Source organism: Lutra lutra, chromosome 1 (assembly GCF_902655055.1).
Source record: "Lutra lutra chromosome 1, mLutLut1.2, whole genome shotgun sequence".
Taxonomy (NCBI): Eukaryota; Metazoa; Chordata; class Mammalia; order Carnivora; family Mustelidae; genus Lutra; species Lutra lutra.
The window spans coordinates 118,759,846-118,776,451 of record NC_062278.1 but is presented as its reverse complement, the minus strand read 5'-3'; the positions used below and the strand labels follow the sequence as shown (position 1 = coordinate 118,776,451).

At 33.8% G+C, this 16,606-nt stretch overlaps 1 protein-coding gene across 11 annotated transcripts in view; it reads right to left on the bottom strand.

Annotated features, from left to right (window-relative positions):
* DLG1 (discs large MAGUK scaffold protein 1) overlaps positions 1–16,606 on the bottom strand; it is a 259,278-nt gene that overhangs the window by 122,231 nt on the left and 120,441 nt on the right. For 8 of the 11 annotated variants that reach the window (XR_007128143.1, XM_047733750.1, XM_047733758.1 and 5 more), the window contains one exon: positions 2,091–2,189. The exons of the other annotated variants lie outside the window; for them this stretch is intronic. Coding sequence is in view for 7 of the 8 variants with exons in the window: in XM_047733750.1 (XP_047589706.1) it covers positions 2,091–2,189 (99 nt within the window). In the remaining variant the exon portion in view is untranslated. The remainder of the gene's footprint in view (positions 1–2,090; positions 2,190–16,606) is intronic. 11 annotated transcript variants of the gene reach the window in all.

Sequence of the window (16,606 nt, the reverse complement as noted above, 5' to 3'; positions counted from 1 at the left end):
AAAACAATGAATACTGTTACGCTGAAAAGAAATAAAAAATTAAAAAAAAAAACCCAAATGATGTACTGTATGGTAACTAACATAAGATGATAAAAAATTATAAAAAATAAAAAATTTTTTTGAAAAAAAAAAAAGGATTTTAGGAACTATTTTAACATCAAAAGATGAATTGAAATGACAAGAGTAAAATAAACTTCCAAATCCCCTACTTTAAAAAAATATTGTTATTACTAAATCCTAGATGCTTGGACAGATATTATATTATTACAATATTACAATAAAACATAGGCTGCTTACTTAGAATTATATTTTATTTATAAGTTCAATTTCTTCTATGCAACACAGAGAAAAAAATCCATCTGGATTTATCTATGCTATCATTTACAACGATTTAACTTTTAATGATTTTCACAAGGGTGAATGATTATGTAGAAATAGTAACATTATAACACAGACTGAAGTCTTAGTGGAGTATCTGTAATTTCCCCTAGAATCCTATTTTGTATAATGTCCCTCTTGATTTTCATTTTTTAGGAGGGGAAGGGCACTGAAACAAGTAATAATTGATATCCCATTTTACTTCCAATGGAACTTACACAATAAACATACAATTTTTATCTAGATTTTATGCACACATCAGTAATAGTAAAAATAGCTAAAGATGCATTTATTTATACTTTAAATGAGACTGAGATTGTATACAACCAAGATCTGAGTTATTTATTATATGCAATAATACTATCATTATTTTGACTTTGGATGACTTAGTTTATAGGGTACGTAATGTCTTATTAAGTCATCCCTTGGAACTACTGAAGGATTTGTCTAGCATTTCATTTTACTTTTTGACTGTCACGTTACTTTTTATTTTGTTTTCAAATTTTTACTTAAATTCTAGTTCTTTAACATATAGTACAAAAAAAAAAACAGTACAATGTTGGTTTCAGGAGTAAAATTCAGTGATTCATTACTTACATATAATACCCAGTGCTCATTATAACAAGTGCTGTCCTTAATATCCATCACACATCTAGCTCATCCCCCACTCTGCAATTGCCCTCCATCAGCCCTCAGTTTGTTCTCTAAGAGTCTCTTATGGTTTGCTTCCCTCTCTTTCCTACCCCCTACAAACGTTCATCTGTTTTGTTTCTTAAATTCCATATGTGAGTGAAATCATATGGTATCTGTCTTTCTCTGACTTATTTTGCTGAGCATGATACACTCTAGCTCCAACCATGTTGTTGCAAATGGCAAGATTTCATTCTTTTTGATGGCTGAGTAATATTCCACCGTGTGTGTGTATACACACATTACCTTTTTAAAAATAAACTTTTATTAGAGTAATTTTAGATTTACAGAAAAGTTGCAGAGATAGCACAGAGTTCCAATATACTTTACATGTATGGGCTCTTATTTTTAACAGACAAATATGAATGTTATCTAACCAAATGACAGAGAAAGAAATATTTCCAAAGAAGGTAAATATATATTGGGAAACAAATATGAATGATACATCCAGTGTAATATGAGGATAAAGATTTTTATTATCTTTAGAAAATAAAATTTCCTGGGGTGTCTGGGTGGCTCAGTGGGTTAAGCCTCTGCCTTCAGCTCAGGTCATAATCTCAGGGTCCTGGGATAGAGCCCTGCATCGAACTCTCTGCTCAGCAGGGAGTCTGCTTCCCCCTCTCTCTCTGCCTGCCTCTCTGCCTACCTGTGATTTCTCTCTCTGTTAAATAAATAAATAAAATCTTAAAAAAAAAAAAAAAAGAAAAAGAAAATTTCCTAAAGCAAATAAAAACTGGTTCAAACAGATTTATAAATACAAAATGCATGATAACAAATCTAAGGAGGTTCAATATTACGAAGTTTAAAACGTGTCCTATCTCATAGTTAACCTAAAAAAATGACACATATTGAACCCATTTTATATTAAATCCCAAATATTTAATTCCCTAAAAACACCAGGAGAAGTCCAAAGTGAATTACTAAATCTAACAAAGAAATAGTTAAAACAGCTTGAAAAGAATACAAATGAAACATTAAAAGCAAATGAAATGTTTATAAAGAAAAAAGAAACTAATAAAAACCTGTGGTATGGTGGGTAGGATGACAGTATTCTCAGCAGGGACTGGCAGGACAGGGATCACAGGGACAGTGGGAGAAGAGGGAGGTACAGCTTCTGTTGGCTAAAAATCATCAATGACAAAAAATCAGGAAAAATACCAAAATAAAAGAAAAACACATAACAGAAAATTTTGTCATAATATATTACAGTTTTCAGAAATAACTGAGAAAAAGGTAAAATATTAATATGTTACTTCAATTTAAATGAGAAAATGCTCTCCAGAAATTATTTTAGAAATCATTATGCCACTAAAAATAATTTTAATAACTGTAATTAAAATGACAGACTACTTTTTAGATATTTCAATGAAAATAATAAAAGATAATGACTTACAATTTTCCTCCTCTAGGAGACAAAACACTTACTTCAAAGACTACAAAATATTTTTCCAGGATTCAGAATATTATTTGATTACTTTCCTCCTTGCATTCAAGGAATCAAAAGCAATTTTATTAGTCCATCAGGCAGGAAACTGGGGCTTAGAAATTCACAAAGGATTCAAAGGACTTAAAAATTGAATCTATTTAATCACTTTTAAAAATCTATGCTATTGACCTCTACTATTAAGAACTGTACTAAACTGCCTTAAAATTGCCTTCAAACGGGCATCTAGGTGGTGCAATCAGTTAATTGATGCCTCTTGGTTTCGGGTCAGGTGGTGATCTCAACGTTGTGGGATGAAGCCCCAAGCTCAGAAGGGAGCCTGCTTAAGTTTCTCCTTCCTTCTCCCTTCGCCCCCTCTCCCTGCACCCATGCTCTCTCTCTCAAATAAATAATAAATCTTTTAAAACAACTGCCTTTAAAGTCATTAATTCAACTAACACTGAGTAACTATTATGTGCCACACATATTCCAGAAAAAATTAAAAAAGAACTCTAGTGACATAAACTAAGGGGCTTTGATATTTACACTCAACTACTCTATCTGGCTTGATTCATTTAATTTTACAAAGATGTAAATGTAAAACAAGACGTGTTTTGTAACTTGTCCTAAACCTTGTTAACTGGATTAATTCATAAACATTTATTAACCAATAACATATTCTAGATGTATAAGAGAAACATTAAAATCCAACTGATTACAGGACAAGGTGCATTAAAAGAGACTTAGAACAGGAAGAACAAATTTGCTGAAATCAAAACTATGCTTTTCCTAACAAAGAAATACAAAATAAAATTACAATGTTGACCTTCTTGGTCTATCAGTTAATCAAAATTTATTAAAAATGCATGGATTCTCTTCAACAATGGTGCTGGGAAAACTGGATATCCACATGCAAAAATAATGAAGTTATATCACTCTCACATCATATACAAAAATTAATAAATTAATGAATAGAAATATACATACTAGAACTCATAAAACCAGAAAACAAAGGGGTAAATCTTCCTGACCTTAGATTTGACAGTGAATTCTTAAATATATTAAAAGTATAAGTGACAAGAATAAATAAACCAGACCTCATCAGAATGAAAATATTTTGTCTACCAAAGGACATTATCAAGAAAGTGCAAAGACAACCTACAAAATGGGAGTAAATGTTTACAAGTCATACATCTGATGGGGGTTTAATAGCCAGAATATATAAAGAACTCTTACAACTCAACAACAAAAAGATAAAAAATGGGCAAAGGACTTGGGTGGTCATTTCTGCAAAGGAGATATACAAATGGCAAATAAGCACATGAAAAGATACTCAACAAATTATTATTCATTAGAAAAATGCAAATCAAAGTTACAGCAATAAATCACTTCACACTTACTAGGAGGCTGTAATAAAAAAAGAAAAACAAAAACAGAAAGCAAATGCATTGGCAAGGATGTAAAGAAACTGTAATCTTCAAAAACTGTTGGTAGGAATCTAAAATGGTGTAAGCTGCTATGTGACAGTTTGATAGTTCTTCAAAAAAGCTAACTATAGTATTACCATATGACCCAGCAATTCTACTAAGTATACATATACTCAAAAGAACTGAAAACAGGGAGTTGGATACTTTACATCACAATGTTCAGTGATGCATTATTCACAACAACCAAAAAGGTGGAAACAACCCAAGTGTCCATCAACAGACAAATGGATAAACAAAATGTTGTATATACATGCAATGAATTATTATTTGGTCACAAAGAGGAATGAAATTCTGACTCATGATACAACACGGATGTATACTGAAAACATTATGTTCTCAAGTGAAATGAATCAGACACAAAAGGACAATATTGTATGATTCGACTTACATGAAACATTCAGAATAGGTGTACTCATAGAGATAGCAAGTAGAATGGAAGTTACCAGGCTAGGAGAGAAGAGCATGGGAAGTTAATGATTACAGAGTCTGTGAGAGGTCATGAAAAGTTTTGGAAATCTAATAGTGATGGTTGCAACACTGTGAATGCAATTAATGCCACAGAATTATATATTAAAAAAGGTTAAAATGACAAATTTTATGTCAGATATATTTTGCCACAATAAAAATCTCAAAGTAAATTTTAATGCACGGAAACAGGTCCTTTCCCACTGTTGTTGGATATACAAATTCATACAAACTTTAAGAAAAGCAATTTAGTAGTAATTATCTACAGTCTTAAAAAAGTGTAAGCTCTTAGACTTAGTTCTAGAAATCTACCGAAAGTGAACAATTTAAAAAACAAATATTCTAAGAGTCTTAATACATTCTACTGACACTGTTTATACTTGGGAAATGTGGAATATCCTAAATATCCAAAGGTGCTGGAATGGTTAAGTATACAAATAATGATAATTATGTAAGATTAAATATTACACAACAATTAAAAATCATCTGTAAGTACAGTCTGTAGATCTGGCTTGGGACTCTAGTCACTAATTATATGTTGTTTCCTTTAAAAAAAACTTTAAATTCCATATTATGAGTTTAAAATGCATCACTTAAATATTAACCAACTTTCAGTTTAATACTCATATCACTTTTTAAAAATTTTTGAGGTTCTGACTCTAGATTTACAACAAAGTGTGAGAAAAAAGTTTTAAAAGAACTGCCACTTGATCAACTAGGTATACCTACAGGAAATGAAATGAATCCTACCTCTACCTTGTACAATACTTAAGATTAATTGCAGACTGTTTGCTAACATAAGAGAAGTACAAAAATTAGATTTCTAGATGATAATAATGACAGAATGTCACCATGCCCCTGGTGTAGGTAAAGACTTCTTTAACAGGAAGGTACAGATTGTTGAAGCCAAACAGGGTGAGGAGAGTGTCTGTACACAGGGAATAGAGGGGTGGCAGCGGTCTAGAACAGGTCCTTGGAGCCTGAGCAGGAAAAGGAGGGTATCCATATGGGCAGAGCAGTGGAAGCAGGCTGATGTGTTTTGTTTGAACCTAAATGTGGCAGTAGCAGTAGTCCGGCATGAAGTGTAGGGGCCTCAGTGGAGTAAAAAGGAGATACGATGGAGCTTGGGCAGAGTAAGGAGGGTGTCCCACCAAGAGAAGTGGTGATGGGAGATTGCTGACATATGGGAGATTTTGATCTAAAAAATATATACATAAAGGATAAGGGGAATAAGATACCTCATGTCAGAGAAAGGAGTTATGAATATGGAAAGGGAAAAAATTAGCATGATATCTATGGTTCCAGAATAGAACTGGAGGTATTAGCATGAATGCACGGCTTTCAATATATAGACTTGGAAACACAGACATACGGGTGTGTGTGTGTGTGTATATACATATATTCCCTAACTCTGCCCACAAAGAAGATCTGGGGGCAGTAACACACCAACGGCATGAACACACCTAGCATTCAGATCATGGTTTCTAAATACCAATTCTCAAATTAAAAAACAAACAAACAAACAACTAGGAGTCTTTGGATTTCAAAATGGCTAATTCCAGGGGTAGAGCTTAGCAAGTACAATAAGATCCTAGAACAACTTGCTGTGCCAGAAAATACAGAAGTGCTTAAGGAATAATGAGGGCAGGACAAAAGACACACGAGTTAGCTTGAAGAGTTTTGATCAGTCAGACTGGGAACAATTCGAGACTCGAAATAAAGATAACAATGGCATACACAGAATAAAAACAGGATTCTGAGAGTCCATATTGATTTAATAATTATAAAAATAAATGAAAAGATGAGAAAGCATTTCCTTATAATAGGATGCCAACTAAAAGATGTAGAAGGAATTCTGGAATTTTAAAATCATAATTCGGCAACCACCACAGAAATAATACATTCAAAAAAAATCAATAGATATAAAAATTCCAATGCTGCTGAATGAACCTTCCCTTTCATTCTAGTAGATGAAAGTTTAAATAGGACACATGGATCCACTCAAGTATTTCTCCTAAAAACATTTATTAATTATAGTGAAGAAATCTAGCAGATACTATCTTAATCAAAGTTACCAGTACCAAGGATGGGACAACTCAAAATCATGTTACCTGATAGGATAAAGAACCTATCACTTCTCAGAAACTCCAGTCAAAGATGTGTAACCTGAATCCAATCACCGAGTAACAGACAAACCAAACTGACTGATACACTACAAAATAACTGCTGCAGTCCTCCACAGTATCAAAGAAAAAAAAGTCTAAAGTTTATAATTATTTTTTGTAATATCAGGTTTTTTTAACAGCTTTATTGAGGTAAAATTGATATACAAAAAACTTCACCCATTTAATGTAAACAACTTCATGAGTTCAGACATATGCATGTACCTGTGAAACCATCACAATTAAGATACTAGATATATCTATCACCTCGAAAGTTTTCTTATGCCTCTTCAACAGGGTCAGATATTAGCTGATTAATAATCTACTTTAACATAAAAATAAGAGCTAAATGCTTATATCAAATTTCAACATCAAGCACAAAAATCTTCTCCACTAGGCAGCTGCTCTCCAAGACCTTTATGATAAACTATAAATCCTTTAATATTACATTTAAACCTCACAGCAACCTTGGCTTTAAGTCTCTTCTAAAATCTATCTCCTTTAGATAAGGATCTGAATACCATTTTTAAGAAATCCTAAAACTTATGCCATCTTAATTCACTCCACTCTCTATAGGGCAATGAACAAGTAGTTTGAAAAAGAACATAGCTTCTGCCTGTTTCTTAAGAAAGGCAAATCCTGCTGAAAAAGTCTTCAAAAACAAGTAACGTTATCAATACATACAATTTCCTAGCCACAGCTGATAACGAATTCAGGTAACAAAGAATTACAGAACAACAAAATAATTCATTTAGTTCATCTGAAACAAAAATACAGCTCCAAACAAATAACAGACAATCAAATGAAGGCTGAGTGATGCGGGAACAGCACAGATATTAGATCTGATAATAGAGTAAAATAAAAAGGTAAGAGGATATTTTAAGCACAGGATTTAGAGCAGGGTAAAATTCTGGGGAGTTGTAGAAGATTCTAAATTGGAAAATGTCATGCTTTAGATCCTAATGTAAACAATGAGGTAGCAAAATACAGTCACCATTATATTTGGGTTATTACAGAAAAGGAGAAATTCAGCATAAGCATTTTAACTTGAAAAATCTTATATACATATTTCATTAGACAATGGTAACTGTTATACCATCATCCTTTTCCTGCTCCATTTGTATCACTCAGTAAGATCAGCTCCAAAGAGTTTTTTTTTTTTTTTTAATCATGACCATGTGATTAACAACAGTCTCAGTTGTTTCTATCCATAGCAACACCATGGAATCATTAGCCTCTGAGGCTGCCTTCAGAGACTTGTTTCCATGACAACAGAGGCTATAATATTAACAGTGTCTCAAAGAACATTGCAGAAAATTGTAAATTCCTGTAAAATAATTGGCTTGTACATATTTTAAAAGTACTTTTTCTATGACAGTATGAAATTGACAACTTCTGGAAAAGTGTTTAAACAATCATTTTTAGAGATTCTTTTTTTTTTTTTTAAAGATTTTATTTATTTATTTGACAGAGAGAGATCACAAGTAGATGGAGAGGCAGGCAGAGAGAGAGAGAGAGAGAGGGAAGCAGGCTTCTTGCTGAGCAGAAAGCCCGATGTGGGGCTCGAACCCAGGACCTGGGATCATGACCTGAGCCGAAGGCAGCGGCTTAACCCACTGAGCCACCCAGGCACCCCTAGAGATTCTTATTAAATTTCTTCATAGTTTACATTTTAAATTCAATGTAAGATCTTAAAATTATGAAATCAGCTTTTAAAATGTAACAGATTTTCACTGAAGTGGTCTGAAGCCTTATTAGGGACAGCCACGTGCATAATGTGTACTGTATATCAACATTCGTGACTATGCACCACCTTCTTTCACTGCCATTCATGCAATAATAAATGCCCCTGGCGTCTTCCTCAAGAAAGCAAATACTGCTGAAAAACTCTTCAAAAACAAATAATATATCAACACACACTATTTCCTAGCCACAGCTGATAACTAATCTAGCCTCGTAACCAATTCAGTATACAATCAGGAAGGCATATTGAGTTAGCCCACATTTATTAAATCGCATTCTGCTTAAAATAGCTCAAGTGGTTCTTATATGTGCATATGAATCCTGACTGATACAGGAAGAGACAGAAAGGACAATTAGGCTGCTGTGATAATCCAGATTCTTGAGAGGTCATCAGTGACTTGGGTGAAAATGGACATGAGTAGTCAAATCAAGATAGATTTTGAATGTACACCTAGTGTCATCTAGTGAATAATGGGAAACTGGGAGTTAGGAAGGACTATTAAGAATAACACCCATGGTGCACCTGGGTGGCTCAGTAGGTTAAGCCTCTGCCTTCGGCTCAGGTCATGATCCTGGGGTCCTGGGATCCAGCTCATCGGGCTTTCTGCTCAGCAGGGAGCCTGCTTTCCCCTCTCTCTGCCTGCCTCTCTACCTACTTGTGATCTCTCTCTGTCAAATAAATAAATAAATAAAATCTAAAAAAAAAAAAAGAAACACTTTGGCTATTAAAAATGATCTTTTACATCATAGACCCAAGCATAAAAGATCTGCAAGGCTATCTGAATACATTTTTATTGCTAAATTATTAAAATGATTTTCATAGCAGAAGATAAAAATCTGAAGAAAGATAACTGAGATCATATTACAGGATAATTTACATTGACATGTTATATGAATGAGGTAAACTGAGCTTAGAATGCACACAAAGATTCAATAAGGTCTAAATAAATTTATACCACATTTAGGGAAAATGAAATACATGAATTAGCAAATCTTTTGTTAATACCTTAGATAAGGAAAAGCAATTACTCTTGTGCCACTGTTGGTCAATAAGTACCTTATTTCATTTTTGTATGGCAAAGTTAATATTCTTAATCCAAGTTCCTTTGTTTAAAGATCTACTATGCTGTAATGAGATACGCTTCTCTGATCAAATGTTAAAGAAGCTGTTTAGAAGGGGGCAGAAAACAAAAAATCCGGCAATGTTTATAGAGAATACAGCAGAGCAGATTTATCAAAACTCTACTTGGGAATCACTGTACTGAACAGGGGTCCAGTATCTTTAGAATAAAGATATTTTTCATTATTTAAGTCTGACTCTCTCCCCTCTGGTGCAGGAGGGAAAATGTTATCTGAACCAGCTACATGTGACATCCACATCATAATTATCTCAGAAGCAAACATCAATAAACCAGGTACATTTTAAAACAAATCACTAGGTGTTAAATTACAAAGTTTTGATTTTAAAATAACAAAGGAGAGATCAGAAAATAGATCCAGTGATTAATAATCTTATTATAGAAACACGGGTACAGTTTTGTTACTTCACACAGACAGATTATCCAGTCTGTGAATCTATTTCTGCTGGCAAGATTCATGATAATGAATTAAGGTTTATCATCCCTTTATTATGAAAAGATGGTATTCTATCAGCATTCAGCTCATTCACTTTGTGCTGGTAGAAGGATGAATCAACAACCACTAAAAATTTAAAGTAAAGAGACCTTAAACTTGGATTTAAAGATATGGTTACATAATTAACAAGTAGGTATGAAACTACAAACTGCAATATACTTTAACCTGATTTTTAAACGAGAAAATGGATAGAGAAACCTGCACAGCCATGGAGTTCATGATTACTAATATAAAATGCGCCCTCAATGCTTTCTAGTAATCATACATTTACCCTATTCTATTCATTCTTCTAGAAGTCCGTAATGATTCCAGCCCCTGTTGCCTTTCTACTATTCTCCTACCACTTACTGTTTCAGCCATACTGACCTCCCTGCTGTTCTCCAAATAGCCTGAACTTGTTTTGGTCTCAGTCTTTTATTTACTTACTATTTCTCTGCCAGGAATGCTTTTGCCTCAGATATCCACATGGCTCAATTCCATTACTTCTTTCATGACTTTATTCAAGTATCAAATATATGTAGGAGATACTGCAAAAATATTTTTCTGTGTGCATGGGGAGCCACTACCAATCAGGTGTTCAAGATGTTCTATCATATGATGAACTTAGGACAGAAGTCTCAAAAATATGAAAGTGCCCCAAAATTGCCAGTTTCATGTTTTTCTCTACCAACAGTAGCTAGTTGCCTAATAATGTCCTATGTGAAAATAAACACGTCTTGCTTAGGTACATTTGCTCAATAGATTTTCATCTTTTTTTATTTTTAAAGATTTTATTTTTAAATAATCTCTACAACCAATGTGGGACTCAGACTCACCACCCAACATCAAGAGTTGCATGCTCTTCCAACCAAGCGCTCCAGGTGCCCCTCTTCTCTTTTAAAAACTGTATTAATAAGTATTTTTCACTGACGGCTTGTATTTAAAAGCTGTGGTGCTCATCTTCCAAATTTCTAGGTTCTACTAATTTCAACTTGTTTCTAGGTCCCTACCACATGTGGCAGCTGCTTCCTATGGTTACTATCTGTTTTACTTTGGTGTTTCACTTTTCCTTTTCAAATCTCCAATTCATTTTTTTTAAAAGCACCCTCCTCCCCCAATATTACATTCTGTTAAAATAAATGCTGTGGTTCCTGTTTTCCTCAGTGGACACCCTGTCAAGGTTAGCAAGCCTCTGGCTAAACATAATTTTTTACCATTCTATAATTAGATTGCTTCTCCCACCTCTAGATTCCTCATTTAAAAAAACAAAACAAACAAACAAAAAAAAACAGAATATTTTGTGGATCTACTGATAATGGTAGTAATGAAGATGGTAATGATGATGATTATCAGGTATTATTAGGGCTTTGCTTATACTGTCTCATTTAATTTCCACTAAATCTTGATGTGGATAACACTTTTTCATCTCTATTTTCTACAGGTGGAGGAAAGAGATTCAAAGAATTTAGATGTGAATTTGTCTAAAGTGCCACAGCTAGTAAATAGCAGAACAGAAACTTAAACTCAGGCCATTATCCTCTAACAACAGTCTGCTCAACCAGTATGCTACACTGTCTTTTAAAAATACTTTATTTTGGTCCTTTAAAATTTAGAATTTATTTAGTCCTTATTGTTACTATCATGTTTTACCACAAAGACAATATATAATACCCCCAAAAAGAAACAGAATACTTGTTCAATCCTTAGCTCAAGGATTGGCAAACATTTTCTAAAAAGGGCCAGATAATACATATTTTAGACTTTATGGGCCATGTTTCTGTGTTGCAACTACCCAACTCTGTGCTATAGTAGCTTGAAAATGGCTATACCCAATACACAAACAGAGCTGTGTTCCAATAAAACTTCATTTATCTATGATAATAAAAATATGCAACTCCTCCCATAAGATCATGGAATTGAAAATAAAAAAATAATACATATAGAAATTTCAAATTTCATCTATAGTTATTTAAAATATTTTTATAAAAAAGGCTTATATAATAAAGCAGTGTTCTTATAACTGAAAGAATATAGGCTCTATACTGTATGTAGCCTTTCAGTTTGGGAAGAGTGATTAAAATGACATGATTTTTGTTCTGCTTCCCATTACTACCCACCCCCCTGCCAAATCCTGCTTATGGTACTTAGTATAGATGAAGCAATTAATTCCCAAGATTGGGGTATGCATCTTGTTTATCTCCAGTTTTCAAAGTAACTTCAAACTGATTTTTTCAAATTTGTAATACTTTGATACATTAGGTAGCTCTACCAAGATCAGTCAGAGTTAAATACAGAAAAATGAAGCTGGAATCTGTTTTAATCCAAATCTCAGATTATAATCTCTAGTTATTTCTCTCAGGACCAACAAAAAATCTGTAAGGCAATCAACTAGTCCTATTCTGTCATAACAATAACTGCTTCACACTCCAGAGCTGGCTAAATTAATAGCCACAATTTAGATTTCACAAAAACTAAAAAATATTGTTCAGAAATATAGGATTAAATTGGGGTTTACTAAAGGATAAAGAATTAATAGGCAGGAATCCTTTTAAGAGGTAAGGGAGAAAGTCTTTTAAACACATTTATCTAGAGGCAGAAGAAGTTGTGTTTAGGCTTTCCTAAAATTCCACTACCTCCAGATGTCATTGCCAGTTGGTTTATACTTGCACAAAATAGGTCCAGTCTTTTTTGATTGATTTGCATATGCCTGTAAAATTATTACATCAGTTGGTTTATTTAAAGTTTGTTAAATAAGGTGTTAATTGTAGGCTACTGTTCTCCACATGGTCTGAACAACTATTTTTGCCTTTATAAAAATTCTAAATTTTAAAAATGGAGGACTGAAATGTAATCTAAATTACAGTGCCAGGAAGTACAAAGAATAACACAGAAAAAAATCTTTAAAGAAAATGAATCTAAGTCAAATTTTAACGATATGTATTTAAATTCTTCATATGTACAGGAATACATATGCCTAATTTTTTCGCAGAGAGCTTTGGATTACTTTTGAAATATACATGATTTTGCAAAATCCTGTAGTGCAGACTTTTTTTAATTAAAATTTTTTTTAAAAAAATTTTCAGCCATAGTTCTACATATAAAGTGCTTGGGAAATTTATAGTGGCCAAGCCATATTCAGAAGCTCCAAACTTCCTCACAGCCAGCATCAGATTAAATGAAAATAAACAAGTATATAACATTTGTTTGTTAGTTCAACAAATATTTTTCAAGCGCATTCACCATGCTAGTTTCTGGGGATATAAGAAAATACACATCTTATACTATCAGCTCTTGTGAAGCTTATGGTTTAGTAGCTAATATTAAACAAATCATTCCCAATTGATTACCTGAAATAAACTGATTATAGTTGTGATAAGAGGTATGAAGTACAAATCTCATAAAACAAACACTGCTTGAAAATACAGGCAAAAATGTTACAAAGGCTGAATATCTTATCCTGACCTCATGAGAAGTGGATAATTTTTTAGCACTGTTATTAACACATTATTTTAAAGGTTAACTTTAAAACCTGTTTGAATATATTAAAAATATATAAGCTGCAGCTTGTGAAATTTCTTTTTACCTATGTGTCCTTGACAAAAGGGCCATCTAACAATCATGGCACTATACAGAGGTTACAAAGATGAATACAACACATTTCCTATTTATAAAGAGCTTATATAAACAAATTTCATTTATTTAGTTATTTAAGCTATAGCCAATTGAATCTCCATTAAGATACTCATTTTTTAATAGGCTTTATTTTTTAAAGCAGTTTTTAGGTTCAAAGCAAACTCGAGGATAAAGTAGAGTTCCCATATAGCCTATGCCCACACACATGCTAGTCTTCCCATCATCAACATTACCACCAGAGTGATACATTTGTACAAATGATGAAGCTACATTGACACACCACTATTATCCAAAGTTCATAGTTCAGGGTTCACTCTTGGACATTCTATAGGTTGTAACAAATGTATAATGTCATTTGCCTACCAATATAGGATCATACAGAATAGTATTACTGTTCTAAAAGTCCTCTGTGTTCTACCTATTCATCATCATTCTTCCCTAACCCTTGGTAACCACTAATCTTTGTACTGTCTCCATAGTTTTCTCTTTTCCAGAATGTCATATAGTTAAAAGGATAGGGTACGTAGCCTTTGCAGATTGGCTTCTTTCACTTGGTAACACGCATTTAAGGTTCCTCCATGTCTTTTGATTTCTTTTTAGTGATAAATCAATTCCTCTGTCTGAAGGTACCAGAGTTGATTTATCCATTCACCCACTGAAGGACATTTTGGTTGCTTGCAAGTTCTGACAATCATAAATAAAGGTGCTATAAACATGTGTGCAGGTTTTCATGTGGACACAAGTTTTTAACACATCTGAGTAAATAACAAGGAGTACAATGCTGGACTGTATGGTCAATATGGTATTTTTAAAAAGCTTATATAACCACTGTAACAATTATTTTTTTGTTTAACCTTCATCTCTACACTTTTCTAAAGTGTCTTACTGTACAAATGACTGGGTCTTAAACATTGTTTGAACAAATTTTTAGTGGGTACATATAGACTCCCTGTAAGAAATTCCACAACATTCTTCAGGTGAAAAAGGGAACAATTAATTTCTAAATCTGAGTCATGGTACCAATCTTACCACTTAGCTTTAGTGGCCTTTTGAGTAGGCAATTAAACTTTGCCAACAGGCAGCACCTCACAACCAGTATAGAAGAGTTTTTATCCTAACCTTGGTTTCTTGGTCTGTCAATACCCAAAGGAGACTATTTCTAACTATTCTCCTAGAAACTATCCTATCAGGATCAGCATTTCCAAAGTAGTTTAAGAGGACTGTCTACCTACTTTCTATATATTCTAGTTTAATACAAAGGCAATATATTGCTGAATATAACCAATTTCATTCCTTAGAGGTGAAGAAAAATATATAAATTTGACATAACACTTCAAAATACAACTGTCATTAGGCATGAGTCTAAATGTATGAAACATGTATTGAGGAAGGTTAGGCCAATTCAAAACGGTCCAAGGTGGAGATGTCTTGGTGTGACTATTCAGACCTGCTGCCTGGTGAGAAAAATCAGCAGATAAATGGCTATAAATGATGTACCATACGCCTCTGTTTGCCTGGTAAGTCTATATTTATGCCTGTTGTCCCACTTTACTTATTAATAGCTTTCTCTTTCCATTAAAAGTACTCCAGTTTGGTTGATGAGTTACACAGTCATCCTAATTATAATGAAATTGAATGGTTTCTCTCTTTTCTCTCTGTCTCACCTCCTCATGAGTATCTCTTCCCAGAGGGGTAAAGAGGAAGAGAATCATCAGCTAGAGGATCAGAATAACACTAGATAAAGGGTGATATATGGTTCACAGAAGGTCTAAGGGAGAAATTCCGATGGACAGAAAAATTTATAATAGTAAAGAATCAGACAATATTGAATACTATAAGGAAACAATTTTGTAAAGGTAAGAAGACAGTAATGTTTGGAGTAAAAGAGAACCTGCAACCTAAGATAAGTATCTTGGAAGGCCCTGTGAAAAGGCACAGATAAGGGGATATCTGAAGGCAGTGAGGGAATGAACCATGAGAATATCTACCAGAAAGAAGGGAACATCAAGATAAAGGCTCTTAGATGGTCACATCTGATATATTTGAGGAATAGGAACAAGGCCAGGATAATCAGAGTAGAGTAAGTGAGGGAGCAATAGCAAACATGACTGGATGTACTTCTGGGGTGAGATCATATAGGCATTTTGGTCTGTAGTTAAGAAGGATTTTGAATTTTACTATATATTGGATCAGAAGCCACAGAAGGGTTAAAAATAAAGTACTGACATTCTCAAAGGATGACACTGGCTAATGGGTGAACAGACTGTTGAAAGAATAGAGACAGAGAGACCAGTAAGAGGTCTACTGCTGTAGTTCAGGCAACAAATTAAATAATTTAAAACTAGTAGTTCTGGAAATTCTAAAAAGTGGCCACATCATAAAAATATCCTGGACATAGAGCCAATAGGATCTGCTGTTAGACTGAATGTGGACCAAAGGAAAAAATAACAGAAAATGATTTCAAGAGTTTCTATCTTCAGCATCTCAGTGAGCGATGGTGAAAGAAGATGATGGGGAGAACAATAAAATTAGATACTTGTTTTTGACATGTTAACTTTCAGATATTTAATCCAAGTGGAGATACTGAACAGGAAGTTAAATATACAAGTCTAGTGAATGAGGATTAGCTCTGGGCTAAAGATACAAATACTGATGTTATTTAAAGGCACAGGACTGGATGAGATCACCTGAAATGTGAGTATAAAAAGACAGAAGCTCAAGGACTGAGACCTGAGGCACTCTAACATTTAGTGGAAGACAGAGGAGGAGAATACTGCAAAGGAAACGGAGTTTGGGAGAATACTGGAAAGGTAGTGTTCAAGAGTCAAAGGCGAAAGGAATTTAAAGGAGGGAACAGTCAATTGTGTAAAAGCTGTTATGGGGGGGCACCTGGGTGGCTCAGCGGGTTAAAGCCTCTGCCTTCGGCTCAGGTCATGGTCTCAGGGTCCTGGGATCGAGCGCCACATCGGGCTCTCTGCTCAGCAGGGAGCCTGCTTCCTCCTCTCTCTCTG